This window comes from Heteronotia binoei, chromosome 21, assembly GCF_032191835.1.
Source record: "Heteronotia binoei isolate CCM8104 ecotype False Entrance Well chromosome 21, APGP_CSIRO_Hbin_v1, whole genome shotgun sequence".
Taxonomy (NCBI): Eukaryota; Metazoa; Chordata; class Lepidosauria; order Squamata; family Gekkonidae; genus Heteronotia; species Heteronotia binoei.
The window spans coordinates 176,943,871-176,962,077 of record NC_083243.1 but is presented as its reverse complement, the minus strand read 5'-3'; the positions used below and the strand labels follow the sequence as shown (position 1 = coordinate 176,962,077).

The window sequence follows — 18,207 nt, the reverse complement described above, 5'->3', positions numbered from 1 at the left end:
TTGACTAGCCATGAACTTCACTTTGTAAACCACAAACTGGCCAAAATTTGTCATGAACTTTAGTTCAGGAGCTGGTTTGTGCTCATCCCTAGTTAGAAACCAGGGAAGACAGACCGTACCACACCATCTCAGTGGTGTCATTTTAAAAGGGAACTTTCTCCCCGCTTTGAACACTACGTACTTGACAGAATCCTTGCCCTTTGCTATGTCAAGTGAGTTTCAGTTTGTTTCTAATATCCTTCTACGCCAAAAAAGCCCTAGAACAGGGGTCCTCAAACTACGGCCCGCGGGCCAGATGCGGCCCGCTGAGGACGTTTATGCGGCCCGCCAGGTTATGGCAAAATCAGACCGGAAGTGACGTTCGACCTAAACTCGCGTTAGCAACGCACACTTCCGGCACTGGGCTGAGATGATACCGAGGTGAGGTGAGTTCCCAGGCCGGGGTGTGTGGTGTGGGGAAGGGAGAGAGATGCAGAAGACGGAGAACTGACGGCCTTGTACAGTAATGGCAGTCCGGCCCTCCAACAGTCTGAGGGACAGTGAACTGGCCCCCTATTTTAAAAGTTTGAGGAGCCCTGCCCTAGAAAGTTCTTACCTTGAGGCGTGAAGGGTCAGCACAGGCGTACTGACACAAGTGGCACTTATACGGTTTCTCCCCAGTATGAATGCGGATGTGCCATGTGATCTTTTGTTTGTTCTTGGTGGTGTACTCGCAGTCGGAGCACTTGTAAACACGCGTGCCGCCGTGACCCTTCATGTGGTGATCGAAGACCAGCTGGTGGTAGCAGGCAAAGTCGCAAAAGGAGCATTTCAGTGGCCTTTCCTCAGCCACGGAGGGCTCGTGGGCCTCCAAGTAGTGGTTCACTAGCTGCTGCCGCTCTTTGGCCGCAAAGCTACAGCAGTCGCAGCGGTGGCTGAAGTGTAGTTTCTTGTGGTCCTCCAGCTCTTCACGGCTAGCCAGAGTCTCCTTACAGGTGGCACACTGCAGGTGAGGGTGCTGCTTCTGGACGTGGCACTTGAGGGTGGCCTCGCTGTGGCACACAAAGGCACAGTGCGGACAACTGTAACAGACTTTCTCCTCGTGCTGCCGCAGAGCGTGCTGCTTGAGAGCCGTTTCCGAACTGAAACGGGCTTCGCAACGCGTACAGGCGAAGTTCAGCTCCCCTTGGTGACAGCTATTGACGTGGCGAGTGATATCGTTCTGAATGTAGCCACTGTAGTCACAGAGCAGGCAGAAGTGAGTGGGCTTCTTCTCGTGGACACGCAAGCGGTGAATACGCAGCTTGGAGTTTGTGCCAAAGGTCTGGCCACAAGTAGGGCAGGCGACGCGGCCTACTCCCGTGTGCAAGGACTGGTGGGCATCCAGGCGGTAGCGCCGCGTGGTGCTGAACTCACAGTAAGGGCATTTGTGAGGCTTCACGCCTTCGTGCTTGATGCGCATGTGCTGACGCAGGCAGCGTGCTTGCTTGCAAGTGAAGTCGCACTGGCGACAGGCTAGCTGGGGGCGTGTGCTGTAGTACTTCCGGTGGAGCTTCCGGTGGAGTCTCAGGGCTGCAGCAGCCTTGGAAGTGAAGGAGCACAGCGAACAGCGGAACTCTCCCAACTTCAAGCATCCCCGCTTCTTGTGAGTCTTCAGAGCTCGCGCCTGGTGGCACGTGAAAGGGCAGGTAGGGCAAGCAAAGTGCTGCCTCTTGTGCTGAGGAGTTGGATGGGGAGATGTCGCTGCTGCTGCTGACTCGTCAGGCTGGCTCAGCTCCTCACCGCCAGCCTGCCCGTTCTTGTGCTCCTCTCCTGCATCTGGGGGAACGCTGCTGCTGCTGGTCCCTTCAAGCAACTTTACGGGCTGTGCTTTAACATGCGCCTCCGACTGGTGGAGCTTCAGGGCCCTCTTGGAGCGGAAAGGCTTAGAACATACGGGGCACCAGAACTTCTCCAGGCCACGGCATCCGTCCTGTACGTGGGAACGGATGGTGGACGCTCGCGAACAGATGAAGGAACAGGATTTACAGTGGAACTTGCCCTGCTCCGAGTAGTATTTTTCTGAATGAGAGGAAGCTGTATCTGGGATAGCCGCCTGTGGCAACGTTTCTTCTACCGTAGTCGCAAGGACATCCCGAGATGACTCATCTAGCTGATCGATAGCCAAATTCTGCTTGTCAGGATGCACAGTGGCCAGATAGCTTGCATCGTCAGGTCCTGCTTCCCCAGATCCCTCCTGCACCTTGCTCACCTCTGCCTCATTTAAGGCTCCTGCATCGTACTTTTTTGCTTCTACCATTTCCAGCCCCTTCTCCCTGGGCTGTTCAGCAAATTTCCCGTTGTTCTTTTTCATGAGGACCGGACATTTCTTAAGGATATGAGTATTTAACCCTCTTTGTTGCTTGAAGATGGCTCCACATTCTTGGCATGCCAGAGGGCACTTTCTGCCCTGGCAACCTGCTTTGCAGTGCACTAGCATGGACTTCTCCTTCCTGGTGATGTAGGAGCACTTCTCACACCTGAATACTGGGCTTTCAGACTGAACCACGAGCATCTGCACCCTCCCTTCTAGCACCAAGGTTTCCGCTTGCTCTTTGTCCTGTCTCCTTAGAGCTTTCAGCAGTGATTCTGATTGAGAAGCATCTTCCAAATGGAGAAGGGCACCTTCTGGGGCCAGGTGAAAATCATGGCAGGCACTGGGTTCGAGGGAGCCTGCCTTTAACATGTTTGACCAGGTCTCTTGTTCACTCAGCTCTTTGCACCCTACGTTTTGCTCAGGATTGGGTGGTACTTGCAGAGGTTCAGAGCCCTGCCTGTCCTCTTCCTTTTCCTCTGGATCTTGCCGAGTGTCCTTTTCACAGCTCTCGCCAACACCAGAACCAACACCTTTCTCTTGCTCCAACTGTTCATCACCATGGACTTCAGTTTCCTCCTCAAAATCAGGTATATCTTCAAGGGCGGGATTACTATCCTCCAATATAAGGGAATCTCTGGAGCCTAATGCTTCATAAGCTGGCTCCATTTCCCTGCAGTCCAGAGTCCCCGGTTCCTCTGGCAGAGCTGTGGAAATCTCCTTGGCCAGCTGCTCCAGAGTCCGGTCTGAATTACAGAAGGGCTCCAAGCGCACGGTGCAATTTGGACCCAGCGTGCTGCTCACATCGCCCGGTTCCCTGGTGCTCACAGAAGATATTTTCTCAGAGAGTTCTCCCGGGGGAGCCATGTCTGCCTTGTTACGGCCCTGTCCTCCGACAGCTTCTTCTGCCACTGTCTCAGTGTTATTGCCATCCCCAAAGACTGGCATGATGAAAGACTGTTGATGCTGGTATTCCTCCTGAGCTTCCGGGAGCAGAGATTTTGCTCTGTCGTGCCACAGCTCTTTCCCACGTAGAGCAGAACTGGACTGGGAACGCAGTGTCATGGCAAGATTGTAACCAAGCACAACCTTAGCGGAGTTGACTTCTACCTCCTTACTGGCATAGTTTTCCTGCCAGCCCTTGTCGCCCGGCACATAGCCGTGGACCTTGCGCTTGTGGAAGAAGAGGCTAGTGTTGCTGAAGGTGCAGTAAGGGCAGAGGGCACAGCGGAACTCCCTCTGCTTGGTATGCTTGCAGTTCTCGTGGTTGAGCAGGGCTTGCTTGTACTTGGTCTGGTAGCTGCAGTACTGGCACTGGAAGACGGGCGTCTGGTAGTCCTGGGAGTGTTTTGCCTGCATGTGCTTCTGCAGCTCATACTTGCGCTTGCAAGCGAAGCCGCACACTTCGCAGATCAAGGACTTGCCCTGGTGGCGCAGCTTGTGGCTGCTCAGCTGGTCAGCCCGATGGCAGCGGTAGGGACACTGGTTGCACTGGTACCTTGGCACAAAGAGAAAAGTGAGTCAGAAGAAGAAGATGATATTGGATTTATATCCCGCCCTCCACTCCAAAGAGTCTCAGAGCAGCTCACAATCTCCTTTCCCTTCCTCCCCCACAACAGACACCCTGTGAGGTAGATGAAGATATTGGATTTATATCCCACCCTCCACTCCAAAGAGTCTCAGAGCGGCTCACAATCTCCTTTCCCTTCCTCCCCCACAACAGACACCCTGTGAGGTGGGTGGGGCTGGAGAGGGCTCTCCCAGCAGCTGCCCTTTCAAGGACAACCTCTGCCAGAGCTATGGCTGACCCAAGGCCATTCCAGCAGGTGCAAGTGGAAGAGTGGGGAATCAAACCCGGTTCTCCCAGATAAGAGTCTGCACACTTAACCACTCCAGGGGAAGAAGGTCTATGAGAGCTATGACTGACCCAAGGCCATTCCAGCAGGTGCAAGTGGAGGAGTGGGGAATCAAACCCGGTTCTCCCAGATAAGAGTCTGCACACTTAACCACTACACCAAACTGGCTCTCTCAGACTGCAGGAACTCAGGCTGAGAGCAGGCATCAAGACATTACCGTTTCCACATTCTTTTAGCGAGCAAGCAGTAACTACAGTAACACTGGACAACAGCCCCGCTAAGCAAGCAAGCAGTAATTAACACTGGACAACAGCTGGGGAATCAAAAGGAGATAAATTACTTGCTCAGACCACCCAATAGTTTCACGTCAATTTCAAGTTGAAATTTCAGTTAGGGCTTCCTAACCCAGTGGCTCTTGTTATCACAGGGGTTCCAGCACTATACAAAAAAAGGGGCAGATGTCTAGTACAGGGGAGGAGTATTTTAGGAAGGAAGGAAGGAAGGAAGGAAGGAAGGAAGGAAGGAAGGAAGGAAGGAAGGAAGGAAGGAAGGAAGGAAGGAAGGAAGGAAGGAAGGAAGGAAGGAAGGAAGGAAGGAAGGAAGGAAGGAAGGAAGGAAGGAAGGCAGGCTTACTGAAACAAAACAATCAAAATATTTGTAAGTGTTTTGGAACAGCTTGAGAAGAATAACTTTACACTTGCTGTTTCCCTGCCCATCTGTTGAAATGGGCTGTTTTCTGAATTGTGGGAGGAGATGGTAAGGTGAGACAAATACAGGATTGCCATGTCCCTCAAAAATTTTCACTTGTTCAAGCTCTAAACCAGGGGTGTCAAATGTCTGGCCTGCAAGCCAGAACCAGCCCACAAGGCTCTTTTCTCCCCCCTCCTGTCCCCACCCATTGAAGCTCCGAGGCTGCCAAAGTTCCCTGGTCTTTCTGTTTTGTCCTTTCTAGCTGCAGCAGGAAGCAAAGTTGCAAGGGAAACAGGGAATGGATTTTTCATTAAGGTCTCTGTGCCTCGATAAATAGGGCCCAGAGATCTTAATGGAAAATCCATTCCATTTTTTCCTTGCAACTTTCTTTCCTGCTGCAGCTAGAAAGGACAAAACAGAAAGACCAGGGAACTTTGGCAGCCTCGGAGCTTTTGTCTGTGCTGCAATGTGTTTCAATGGAGCGGAGACCAGTTTTACTTTCAGTGTACCTATAGCCAGTTGAAGCTCATGCTTCCTGGGGTTGTGTCCTTGCAAATAAAGGGCAGATGCTTTGAGCTACCTTGTCTCTGCTGAATGGACCTGACCTAGTGAGTACTTTAACCTGGGAACCCACGGCCAAAGGGGAATATTACACTGGAGAGCCATTGCCAATCTGAGTAAACCTGGGGAGGTGGGGAGAAGCTTGCAATACCATTTCATTGTTTTTTCAGGCTCAGAGCATTTTATATTTTCAGTTTCTGCTGTGATCCTTGTGCTTTTTCTTGATGTTTTATTTTAAAAATTGCATTGCCAAATCCCACTATTCCCCCACCTTTTCATTTTAAACAAAATATTACAAGAGTTTTAAGCATTTTTTTAAAAAGTTAAAATAATATTTTTAATTGTGTCTGTCTGTGTCCTTTATACAGTTTATACCTCAAATTACATATTATGACACACATGGCCTGGCCCCATAAAGTCCCGTTTGTGTCAAATCAACACCCCTGCTCTAAACAGATTAACATCGTCAAAAAGCGTATTGCCCTGACTATATGTTCAGTTTGGTGTAGTGGTTAAGTGTGAGGACTCTTATCTGGGAGAACTGGGTTTGATTCCCCACTCCTCCCCTTGCATCTGCTGGAATGGCCTTGGGTCAGCCATAGCTCTGGCAGAGGTTGTCCTTGAAAGGGCAGCTGCTGTGAGAGCCCTCTCAGCCCCACCCACCTCACAGGGTGTCCGTTGGGGAGGAAGAGAGCCAGTTTGGTGTAGTGGTGAAGTGTGCGACTCTTGTCTGGGAGAACCGGGTTTGATTCCCCACTCCTCCGCTTGCGTCTGCTGGAATGGCCTTGGGTTAGCCATAGCTATCGCAGGAGTTGTCCTTGAAAAGGCAGCTGCTGTGAGAGCCCTCTCAGCCCCACCCACCTCACATGGTGTCTGCTGTGGTGGGAGAAGACATAGGAGATTGTAAGCCACTCTGAGTCTCTGATTCAGGGAGAAGGGCGGGGTATAGATCTGCAATTCTTCTTCTTCTATAATCTTTTTTGAATTCTTTTACTTTTTAGCAGATGCCACTTCCACTAACTGGAGACTTCTTGATGCATATTCTTGATTACATCAGCTCACCAGTCCCAAACATGTGGGGGGCCAACCCAAGTTGTCACAGCATCTAGTTTCCTCATCTTGAATCCAGACGGTCCCTTATTAATTCTGCTTTTTCTAGGCAGATGACCTTTAATACAAGTTCACACATTCAGACTGCTGTCACTGTGTCAAAAAGTGGATTACTGCCTCTCATTAGCTCCCAGCAATTCCATGACCATGATGCCTGGAGTCTGATTCTGCAGTATTACTGTCCTAAGAACCAGAGGTCTGTGGCAGATTTAAACAAACAACGTGCATGGGAATCAGTACCCTGTGAAATTTACAAAAGCTACTATAGGGTTTTGATGTGCTATGACATGCAACCAACTGCCACTCTCCAAATAATTTTGGCTTTATATGCATCTACCCTGACGCTAGCAGCATATTCAAGTTATGAATTCAGATTAAGAAGAAGATGATATTGGATTTATATCCCGCCCTCCACTCCGAAGAGTCTCAGAGCGGCTCACAATCTCTTTTACCTTCCTCCCCCACAACAGACACCCTGTGAGGTGGGTGGGGCTGGAGAGGGCTCTCACAGCAGCTGCCCTTTCAAGGACAACCTCTGCCAGAGCTATGGCTGACCCAAGGCCATCTCAGCAGGTGCAAGTGGAGGAGTGGGGAATCAAACCCGGTTCTCCCAGATAAGAGTCTGCAAACTTAACCACTATACCAAACTGGCTCTCCATATAAATCCATATAAATCAGTTAATTTTAATAAGATCTCTTAGTCAACCCTGGAATCTGCCATTAAACATGTCAGCACTTCTGATTTTGACCCACAGATATATATGTCCACTCAGCTCTGATTAGGCATTGCTTTTGCATAATAGACATGCTACTCTAACCTGCCCTGGCTGTATATGATTTAGGAAGCAAACCTAGGGAGGAAATAGGTGGGCAACTATCTGTACCTGAGATCTCCTGTGTGCTTGCGCATGTGAACGTTCAGGTAGTGCTTCCATTTTGTCACGTAGCCACATTCAGTGCACATGTAGTTCTTATCATCAGAATGGGTCAGCATATGTTTAGAAAGGTAGCTCACGTCTCGGCAAGTGAAGTCGCACAGCTCACATTTGTGAGGCTTCTCTCCTAAAGTCAGAGCAAATCAGAAGCGGCGAATGAATATTTCTACATGGCCATAATTAATAGTGATACCTTACCTGTACAGAACAAAACAAAGTACTTCACACTGCTGGACTTTTGGAAAGAGGTGCCACTGCATACTTATGATGCCTTATAGTCAGAAAAATTTTAATTTCTTTATGGGAGGCTGTCAACATTTTGGCACTAAGAATACTTTCTTTACTATTTGATACGTTTGCTTTTCTGAATACGCCCGGTTTCTTCCAGTTATGCAATCCAAGCCCTTAGATAAAGGATGGGGTGGTACAAGAAATATCCATACCAACGTAAAATTTGAAGGTAAGGGACCTCTTAAGGAGGCCAGGAAGTGTTTTGAGTCCCAAGCATGCAAACTAGTTCTTCCTTTCACTTTGGAGGAAAGACTGCAGTAAAAAAAGAACACTTTGAACCACAGGAACCCTCTAAATTCTAATCTATTTGCAGACAGGCAAAACATGGGCTACAGACTGGCAGTCAACATCCTCTACTCTGGACTACAGGTCTGCCTTCAAAAGCACTAGAGGAACATCACACAGCACTATGGGAGACTTTCAAGCACATACGCTCAAAGCGTTCCAGTAATCACGGAGGAAGAACACTTGCCTGTATGGAGAAGCATGTGGCGGATGAGGACTCTCTTGTGCGCAGTGGCAAAGTTGCATTCACAGCATTTGTGTATCTTCTCACTAGCATGCATCTTGCCAACGTGGTCATGGAATTCCACAGAGTTGAATGTGGCAAAGGGGCAGAAGCTGCACTGGAGCTCTTCACTTCCTGGGTGGCCTTGCTTCTTATGTTTGCGGAAGATATGCTTGTTGGAGCAGATGAAATCGCACTGCTGGCAGTGGAAGGCATAGTGTGTTTTGCGATGCACCTCCATGACCTCTGCAGATGGGAAGAGCAGGGAGCAGGCATAGTACTTGCACTCCACAGCTTTTATGCCATGGACCTCCCGGACATGCCGCAGGAACTCTTTGCGGTCCTCTGTGCAGTAGCTGCAGCCGACCTGGAAGCAGCTCAGTTGCTTGTGCTCTGCTTTGTGAGTCTTCAGATGTTCCTTGAGGGCATGGCTGAGCTTGAACTTCTCCTTGCATACAGGGCAGGAATAGACATCCGAGTAGAAGTTGGAAATATCCTCATGCATGCTGGCCATGTGTCTGTTGAGGGCATTCTTCTCAACAGAGCTGTAGTGGCACAGTGGGCACCGATGAGCCTTCTCCCCAGTCTCGCGCATCATGTGGATCTTCAGTTTGCTCTTGCTGGTGAAGAATTTCTGACAGTTTGGACACTGCAGCCTGGGGTCTGGAAAATGCAGGTGAAGGTGTTCCACCAGGTGAGTCCGCTTCTTGAAGCACCGTTTACACTCCGGACACATGTGGGTCTTAAATAGGTATTTGGAGCCCTCTGCCACTTCTCCTACAATGATACAAACAAAACCACAAATGCAGCGTTTCATTTGTTTGCTTCATCTATCACCCACCTTTCTTGCTGAGTATCAAGGCAAATTACATGCAGGAGCGACCAAAGGAAGCTACCAAAATAAATATGCCACAAATCTATTTTGCCTGGTTTTCTATCAGAATAATCAAGCAGTGCTATGTACTTCATAAAATGTGGAAATCAGAGACCCACCCTACGTCAGTGTCTTCTTGTCACCCTGAACATTGAAATAGATCCAAGTAGTCAGCCGTGTTGGTCTGAAGTAGTAGAACAAATAGGAGTCGAGTTGCACCTTTAAGACCAACTTAATTTTATTCAGAATGCAAGCTTTCGTGAGCTCTCTAAGCACACTTCATCGGACGAGGAATCCGGTACAGTGCGCAAAGCCACACATAGCTGGTAGTCCCGTGGCTCAGAATGCAAACCGGTACAAATTTAAGATCCAATGACAGTATAGTAAAATTATCTGGCAGGGAGTGGTTTAGAATGAAAAATGGTACAAATTTAAGATTCAACGACAGAATAGTAAAATGAACAAACTGAGCAAACCTCTGATCTGAGTAACATGAGCATGCAAAAGCAATAAAACAGTAATAAGTCAAAATGTGAGAATGTCTGTTAATGACTATATTGTATTAAGCCTGGGTCAAAGGGAAGGTTTTTATATCTCAGAAGATTTCCCATCCAACTAATTTACCTTTTAACATGTAACATACATATAGTTTGCCATTGGGAGAAAAATACATTAAAATTAGTGGGAGATGGGTTCAGTATATGTAATGGGATAAACAGCCAATATCCCTGTTTGAGTGTGTCAATACAGCTAAAAGAGAAATACATTTGGATAGTGATGTTCTTCTCCACCTAATTTACTTTTTAACATGCAAACATCATTCTAGTTTGCCATAGAAAAAAAAAGAATACAATAAAATAGTGAAATTTTTGACATATTACTGTTTCATTGCTTTTGCATGCCCATGCTACTCAGATCAAAGGTTTGCTCAATTTGTTAATTTTACTATTCTGTCACTGAATCTTAAATTTGTACCATTTTGCATTCTAAACCGCTCCCTACCAGATAATTTTACTATACTGTCATTGGATCTTAAAATCTGTACCAGTTTGCATTCTGAGCCACTGACTACCAGCTATGTGTGGCTTTGCTCACTGCACCGGATTCCTCGTCTGATGAAGTGTGTTTAGAGAGCGCACGCAAGCTTACGTTCTGAACATTTAAAGACACCCCAAGAGTAGTGTGTCCTCCTTTCCAGCATGACAGCAGAACAAGGGAGCATTAGCAGCTGGTTTCTTAGCAAAGATGGAAGCTGTTGGGTGAACTCACGTCAGAGACAAACCAGTTCAGAAAGCTCTTCTCCATCTTTGGCGCATGCTGTGAAATACCTGTGCACAACATCCCATAACAATCCACTTTCCTGCCTACTTCATGCAAGCTCTTTTTAAAGGTATGCCAGAAACCACTGGTGCCAAATCAGCTAAGATCTCTACCTTTGAACAGCTGAACCTGAGAGGCTTTTGTTGTCTTGGTATATGCGTTCTTGTTGCCTTGGTTTGTCTTGCATGAAATCCCCTCTTCTTCCTCCAATAATTCATTTCCTCTCTTCCTGGGGTTGTCTTCCTTGGTCAATGCTGTCTGGTCTTCATGAAGCACATTACTGCTATCAACATTTCCTCCCTGGCCAGGATCCATTTCCATTACCCCCCAACCACTGCGAGCATCAAGAGAAGTCCCCGATTTGCTGAGTGAGTCTTCCTCTGCTTGGAAGAAAAGAACCACAGAAATAGAAAAGTTAAACAGAAAATGTGAGATGAGTTGATGATGCAAGTAAATATCTATAACTGAGTCCAAAGTCAATCTCTTGTCAGACAAAAAAGGCAAAACAGGAAGCAGAAAAAGAGTTAAAGCCGGACACGTACCAATTAGAAATCAGGCCCTCGTGTTTGACAGAGACAAGGATTAAGTACCAGGAATTACCAATAAAGCAAGGGGGAAAATTAGTTTTAGACCACAGCCGTGTTGGGTCTGCAGTAGGACAGGCAGATTAAGAGCTCAGTAGCACCTTAGAAACCAAACAAGGTTTTCGCGGTATGAGCTTTGGAAAATTAAAACTCCCTTCGTATCTGAGGAAGAGATCTTTGACTCTCAAAAGCTTTTACCTCAAAAATCTTGTCGGTCTCTAAGCTGCTACCACACTTGATAGAATAGGGAGATTACCGTCTCTTACAAGTACCCTTCTAGAATTGCTCTCAGTCTTTTAAACACCATTTCTTTGCGTTGCTGTTTATCTAGTCTCCACTACTGAAAAAAAAAAAATGAAAAAGGAGACCCCTCTACCAGATTTGCCTGAGTTTCTCACACTTATGATACTTCCCTTCCTGTCGTTGCTACCTTTAATGGTTTTTTTCCCCCTCTATTTTGTCACAGCCTCAAAAATTCTGACACTTGCTTCTCCCTTGCATTCACCCAGATTATTCCCTCGGGGCCCACAGCCTGTTCGGTCCAATACCTGAGTTGAGAAGCAGATGATCAGTCAGTCCCTTTCCCTCCACAGCAGCGAAGCTGCTCTCACCAACTTCTCTCGCATCCGGCACTGTTCCTACTTCCTGCAGATGGCTGCGTCTGTGCTGCCCAAACTGCTTGGTGTTGGCACTGATAAAGTCGCAATGCCCACAGTGAAATGGGAAGTGGCTCCTTCGGTGAAGTGCCATGTCCTCTTGACTTCGGAATAAGAGTGGGCAGCCCCGGTAGGCGCAAGCTACCGGAGAGATCTGATGGACACGCTGCAGATGACCCCGGAGCTGTTTGCGGTCCTCCGAGCTGAAGTGACAACCTTCTTCAGGGCAAACCGGGGGCCCCTGTGGTTTATGGTGATCCTTAAAATGTTCCTTCAGCTCACCGGGCAGTGCAAATTCACCTTGGCAAATGGGACAGAGGAGGGGCTCAGTGCATAATTCAGGGTTCTGCCTGCTTCCTTCTGACAAGTTCTGTGCTGATGCTTTGTGGACAGCTGTGTCTTCTCCAGATACAGCCAGGTTCTGGCTGGCGAGTCCTAGTGATAACCCTTGGAGCTGCGGGATGCTTGTGAGGCATTCTCTGGAAAGCTCAACACACCGATGCTGGGAGAGCAAGCTGGGATCAGAAAAACTCTGCCCACATCGTTCGCAGAAATATAGTTCCACAACTTTGACGACAACTTCTGCAGGGATAAGAATGCGAGTTATAAGAACATAAGAGAAGCCATGTTGGATCAGGCCAGTGGCCCATCAAGTCCAACACTCTGTGTCACACAGTGGCAAAAAATTTTATATACACACATACACTGTGGCTAATAGCCACTGATGGACCTGTGCTCCATATATTTATCTAAACCCTTCTTGAAGGTGGCTATACTTGTGGCCGCCACCACCTCCTGTGGCAGTGAATTCCACATGTTAATCACCCTTTGGGTGAAGAAGTACTTCCTTTTATCCGTTTTAACCTGTCTGCTCAGCAATTTCATCGAATGCCCACGAGTTCTTGTATTGTGAGAAAGGGAAAAAAGTACTTCTTTCTCTACTTTCTCCATCCCATGCATTATCTTGTAAACCTCTATCATGTCACCCCGCAGTCGACGTTTCTCCAAGCTAAAGAGTCCCAAGCGTTATAACCCAGCTAAGAAATCAGAAAGCACAAGGGCTTCACCTGTCTCTCATCCCACGATGGGGGCACACTGTGAAGCACTACTAAAATTTGAAGTAGCCCCTGGTGTGGTGTATGCGTGGACAGAAGAGCTTCTGGAAACTCTGTATACACTACCTTGAGCTCCTTGAATGAAAGGCAAGCTACAAATGGACCAAATGAATGAATTGCTTCTAGGTAATCAAATCTACTCAGGGCAAAAAATGACTTGAACTCTTGACACTGTTCACGGGAGAATTCTTCTACCAACTGAATGCAACAATGACCTGGAGCAAACATTGCACACGAGGGCCTACCATATTCTTAGCACAGGGTGTTAGGCTTGAGTAAACTGGGTGGCCAAACTCTACATGCAGCATGCGTCCTGCGTCACACACAAACACTAAAAAACCCTTCAGTTTTTAAACATGCAAAACCAATGGTAGTACTGATACCGCCACAATTCACTTCCAGTGTGCGCTGTTCTTATCTTGCCTTCCAAAAGTTCTCCACTGGCCCCACTGTTACATTTAATTGCCACCTCCACAGATCTGTGCATCTCCTTGTAACTCCCAGCTCCCCATTATGTAAGCCTTCTTCTCACAAGCCACTGCCTAAACATCCCTGTCACTCAAGCTTCCTTCTCCACCAGCTACATGTCCTCCCCCCTCAGTGCTATTTCTTCTAGGTTGCAAATTTGAAATCCTATGTCTTTGCTGTACTCCACTGCACTGCATTCTGTTTCATATATTATTTACACATCTTGATGCCCGCACTGCTAATGTAAAGAACCAGGGGGAAAGGATGCTCAAGCATATAGTAAAAGCCACGGTGAGTCAGCTCCTTCATCCTAACAAAGGCATCAACTTCTGCCCCTAATGGAATACAGTAGGGGTGCTGTGGGCCATACTGGTGACTCCAAAACGCTCCAGTCCTGACGGTGGCTCAGTGGTAGAGTATCTGCTTGGGAAGCAGAAGGTCCCAGGTTCAATCCCTGGCATCTCCAAAAAAGGGGTCCAGGCAAATAGGTGTGAAAAACCTCAGCTTGAGACCCTGGAGAGCCGCTGCCAGTCTGAGAAGACAATACTGACTTTGATGGACCGAGGGTCTGATTCAATATAAGGCAGCTTCATATGTTCCTATGTCCAACAGCCCCTTGGTAATAGTAATCACTGTGGAGAAGGTTTGTAGGAGGGTAGCTGCCACAAATTCACTCATACTAGGCCCTGCTACTATTCAAACCCATCAGGTACTTTGAGAGAAAAATTCTGCACTATCCCTTCAAATATGCACCTCTTGTAGCTTTCCTGCCTCAGCTCCCTACTGCCTTATGCAACTCTAGTCATAGTTGTGGTTATTCTGGCCACTAGTTTGGCAACTGATAGTGTGATCTTTGTAGTCCATTCACCTGGTTCTACAAGTTCAGCCTCCATGCCCTCATCTACAGCAAACATGAGAGGTTGATTGATGTCCCTACTTCCAAGTACCCGTCTGCATATCCTGTTCCTGCTGTGTACTAAAAGGCCTTCTGTAGCACGTCAAAGGTTGACCTCTGGTACATTGCACCTTACTTATCAGCACTAGCCCACTCCTTCATTTTAAGAGCCACAAAGTGGGTCTACCCTTAAATGGTTAGGCTGTCTTACCCGAGCACGACATACCTGTAGTGTTTCCAGGATTGCTCAGGGACATGCTGCTAGTTGCAGCTTCGACGAGTATTTCAACTTCGCCCGTTTCTGTTTCTACCACAGAAGCCTCTGTTAAAAGTAAGCTCTGTCCCACTGCTAGATTTTCACTCGCGATGCCACGGCTGTCTTCATTCCCTGAATCTGACAGTCCAGGTAGCAGCAGCTCCTGACAAAGTGTATTCATCATGTCTCCTCCCATGGGCTCTCTGGTCACTGCTCCTGTGTTCATTGCCTTTCATTCCTCCGCGTGGTCTTGCACCATGACACAAAGGGGTGGTACAACTCCTATTAAGGGTACACCAAGAAAATGGTACTAATGTTCTCCCAAAGAGAAGAAAGCAAACGTTATGCCTACAGGAAGCTAGTAAGGATTGGGCAGGCAATGCATTAGTTACTGTTCATAATAATGGCTATTATACAGCACAGCCGGAGCTCATTTCTGTCTGGCAGAAAGCTTAACAGGATGACATCTGGTACAGGACAGGAAACTTCATTGACATTCTTTCCCTGAAGAAGTGAGGCAGAGAATAAAAAAAGTTAGCAGATATAACAGTGAAACACCCTAAAATCCAATTCAAATCCATAATTCTCTCAACTGGAATATTTTATGACTGTGGAAATATGGCCCTTAACTGGTTATACTAGGGCAGCTATGGACTGACAAGGTCAGAGAATGTGTTAGAAGATCAGACTACAAACGTATCTCTGGGGAAAAAGATGAGCTGAAACCTTCCTTTCAAAATGCCTTAAAATCAGGGATTGGATACAATGTCAAACTAGCAGAGACTCTTGGTTAGATTTGGACAACACAGCATCACCCGTCTGAATTCAACTGGCAATAAAATCTGCTTTATCACAGGGGTGGCTCATACAACAGTAGTTTAGACTGAGTGTTAGACAAAGATCTAAAACTGAAGATATGTTATCCAGTAAAAACAAAGGCGTTTTAAAAATTAAGAATGCATACAGTAACTCTAAAATAAGAGATGACTTGGTACATTAATCGTTGGATCAGACACACAGTTTTGAAGTTTGTATGAGACTATGGAAGTACAGAGGTTTACTGTTATCCCCTTGGAGAAAACCATTTAAAGATAATGGCAATCTTGGGAGGTGTAAGGTAGATATACAAGTTAAAACATGTAGGCTGCTAGAAACATGGAATTGAAGATGCTGGAATTGTAAATAGTTGAAGCTTAGGCCCAGAGGAAAAAAAATTACTGCACTCAGGTTATTGAATAATTGCAAACACAGTACCATTAGATCCTACCACAATATTATTGGGAAGCCTTCCTTGGCAGCTCTAATTCTACTATCCAGTGCAATTCAGTCTTCTGTCTGATCTATGCACTTACATCCAGCACAGCTAAAAGTGTCCCTATCCCTGTATAAAATTCTGCATTCCAAGGTCCATAGAAAGTGTACCCAGAAGAGTCATCACTGATCACCATTTGGTGATCAGCCTGTTTGGTGTAGTGGTTAAGTGTGCGGACTCTTATCTGGGAGAACCGGGTTTGATTCCCCACTCCTCCACTTGCATCTGCTGGAATGGCCCTGGATCAGCCGTTAGTTCTGGCAAGAGGTTGTCTTTGAAACGGCAGCTGCTGTGAGAGCCCTCTCAGCCCCACCCACCTCACAGGGTGTCTGTTGTGGGGGAGGAAGGTAAAGGAGATTGTAGGCTGCTCTGAGCCTCTGTCCTTGAAAGGGCAGCTGCTGTGAGAGCCCTCTCCAGCCCCACCCACCTCACAGGGTGTCTGTTGTGGGGAAGGAAGGGAAAGGAGATTGTAGGCTGCTCTGAGCCTCTGTCCTTGAAAGGGCAGCTGCTGTGAGAGCCCTCTCCAGCCCCACCCACCTCACAGGGTGTCTGTTGTGGGGGAGGAAGGGAAAGGAGATTGTGAGCCACTCTGAGACTCGGATGGAGGGCGGGATATAAATCCAGTATCATCATCCAATATCATCATCATCATTTCAGGCTGCATCCTGTGCTAGAGAAGCTTCAACTGGTCCAGAATGCAGTGGCCCAGGTCTTTACAGGGACCCCACGATCAGTGTATATTCAACCTGGAGACCAAGCCCTATAATAACGAAAGGCTGAGAGACTTGGGAATGTTCAATCTAAAGAAGAGGAGGTTGAGTGGGACAAGATTGCTCTCTAAGTATTTGAAGGGTTGTCACTTAGAGAAGGGCAGGGAGCTGTTCCTGTTGGCAGTAGACGAGACGACTTGTAATAATGGGTCTAAGGGCAGGAAGGTAACGGCTGGATATTAGGAAAAACGTTTTTACAGTAAGAGTTGTTCAGCAGTGGAATCAACTACTGAGGGAGGTAGTGAGCCCCCCTCACTGGCAGTCTTTAAGCACTTGTCAGGAATACTCTAGGCTGATACTGTGTTAGGGTTGGACGAGATGGCCTGTATGGCCACTTCCAACTCTGTGATTCTATGATTCTATTACCTGTATGAGCTGTACTGGTTACTGGTTGAGCAGTGGATCAGGTTCAAGGTTTTGGTGCTTACCTTTATGGCCCTTAATGGTCTGTGACCCACATATCCTCAGGACTGCCTCTCCCTTCAAAGAGCATTGCGCTCAGTTGATAAGAACTTGCTTGTGGTCCCCAGCCTGGTAGAACTCTCTGCTGAGTAACATCTGTGCCCTTTGAGACTTAATACAGTTCCGCAGGGTTTGTAAGGCAGAGATGTTCTGTCAGGCGTTCGATTGAGGATTCCACCTGGCTGGCATTCTCCCTTCCCCCATCCCCCACACGAGGTGGTAGCACAATTGGAATTTAACCACCATCTGAATTGTACTGCTGTTATGAATTTGGTTGGGATGCTTATTTTTTAAACTGTCATCTAATGCTTATGATTTTAGTTCATTAATTTAGGGAATGGGCGGTATATAGATTGAATAAAATAAATACACTAAATTCCTAAACTTTTTTTTTTGTCTTTGTGGCTGTTTTATCCTCCTCTTACATATACGCATCACAATATTAACAAGGCCTAGAGTTTGGATCCTCTGAATAATTTAATCTCCAGAATTTATTTCAGTCTTCAAAGCTTGGATATGAAATACGATGGGAATGGTATGCAGTTTTGCCAGTATCATACAATACTCATTCCATATAAGCTAAGTTTACTAGGCATGATTTAGAAAGAGGGAAACTGACAAGCACTGTGGATGAAACACTAACTTTCAGAGCTGGAATCATGTTGGTATGCACACAAACACATCTGAATTATCTACCCATGCTTTAAATCCATCCCAAACTTTTACGAATGGAAGGGATTTCCACCTTGAAGCAGGATATTCTTACTCACTGCAGCCCACAAATGCCCATCAAGATTCTGCTTTGGGGAGGACAGAGGATCCTTCAGGAACAGTACGAGAAGGGAGTCAGAAGCTTGCAGGTGGAGGGAGGGGTGTGTGAATCAGCAAAATTCACCCCACCTTTCACCTGGTGAAATCCTCTCTAGGATACATAGAATCCTTTGCGGGATGCATAGAATACCCACTGTGCTACAGTTTACAATCATATTGGTTTGCATTCTCAGAACCTAATCATGCCCAAGGCTGGTAAGGAAAAGCTCCCATGCTAAATTAATGGTGTATTATTAACCTTACTATATCCAGGAAAAATTAAGGATATTGCTAAACACCCCTCATTTTCTGTAAAGAGATATCATTATACATTCTCCCTTGAAAAATTCCATTTCACTTTCTGGACACAGAATCCCTCCACAGCTTCTCCTACACACTTCT

The 18,207-nt window shown here is 46.9% G+C and overlaps 1 protein-coding gene across 2 annotated transcripts in view; it reads right to left on the bottom strand.

Moving 5' to 3' along the window:
* Nucleotides 1–18,207, bottom strand: part of ZNF142 (zinc finger protein 142) — a 31,837-nt gene that overhangs the window by 12,440 nt on the left and 1,190 nt on the right. Inside the window, exons 2-7 of one of the 2 annotated variants that reach the window (XM_060263018.1) lie at nt 14,422–14,955; nt 11,610–12,299; nt 10,591–10,857; nt 8,248–9,060; nt 7,434–7,611; nt 596–3,830 (exon numbers count right to left, since the gene is read on the bottom strand). In XM_060263018.1, coding sequence (XP_060119001.1) covers nt 596–3,830; nt 7,434–7,611; nt 8,248–9,060; nt 10,591–10,857; nt 11,610–12,299; nt 14,422–14,677 — 5,439 coding nt within the window. In that variant the 5' untranslated portion in view covers nt 14,678–14,955. Of the gene's footprint in view, nt 1–595; nt 3,831–7,433; nt 7,612–8,247; nt 9,061–10,590; nt 10,858–11,609; nt 12,300–14,421; nt 14,956–18,207 lie in introns of those variants that run through there. The other variant, XM_060263019.1, reaches the window with a different exon arrangement.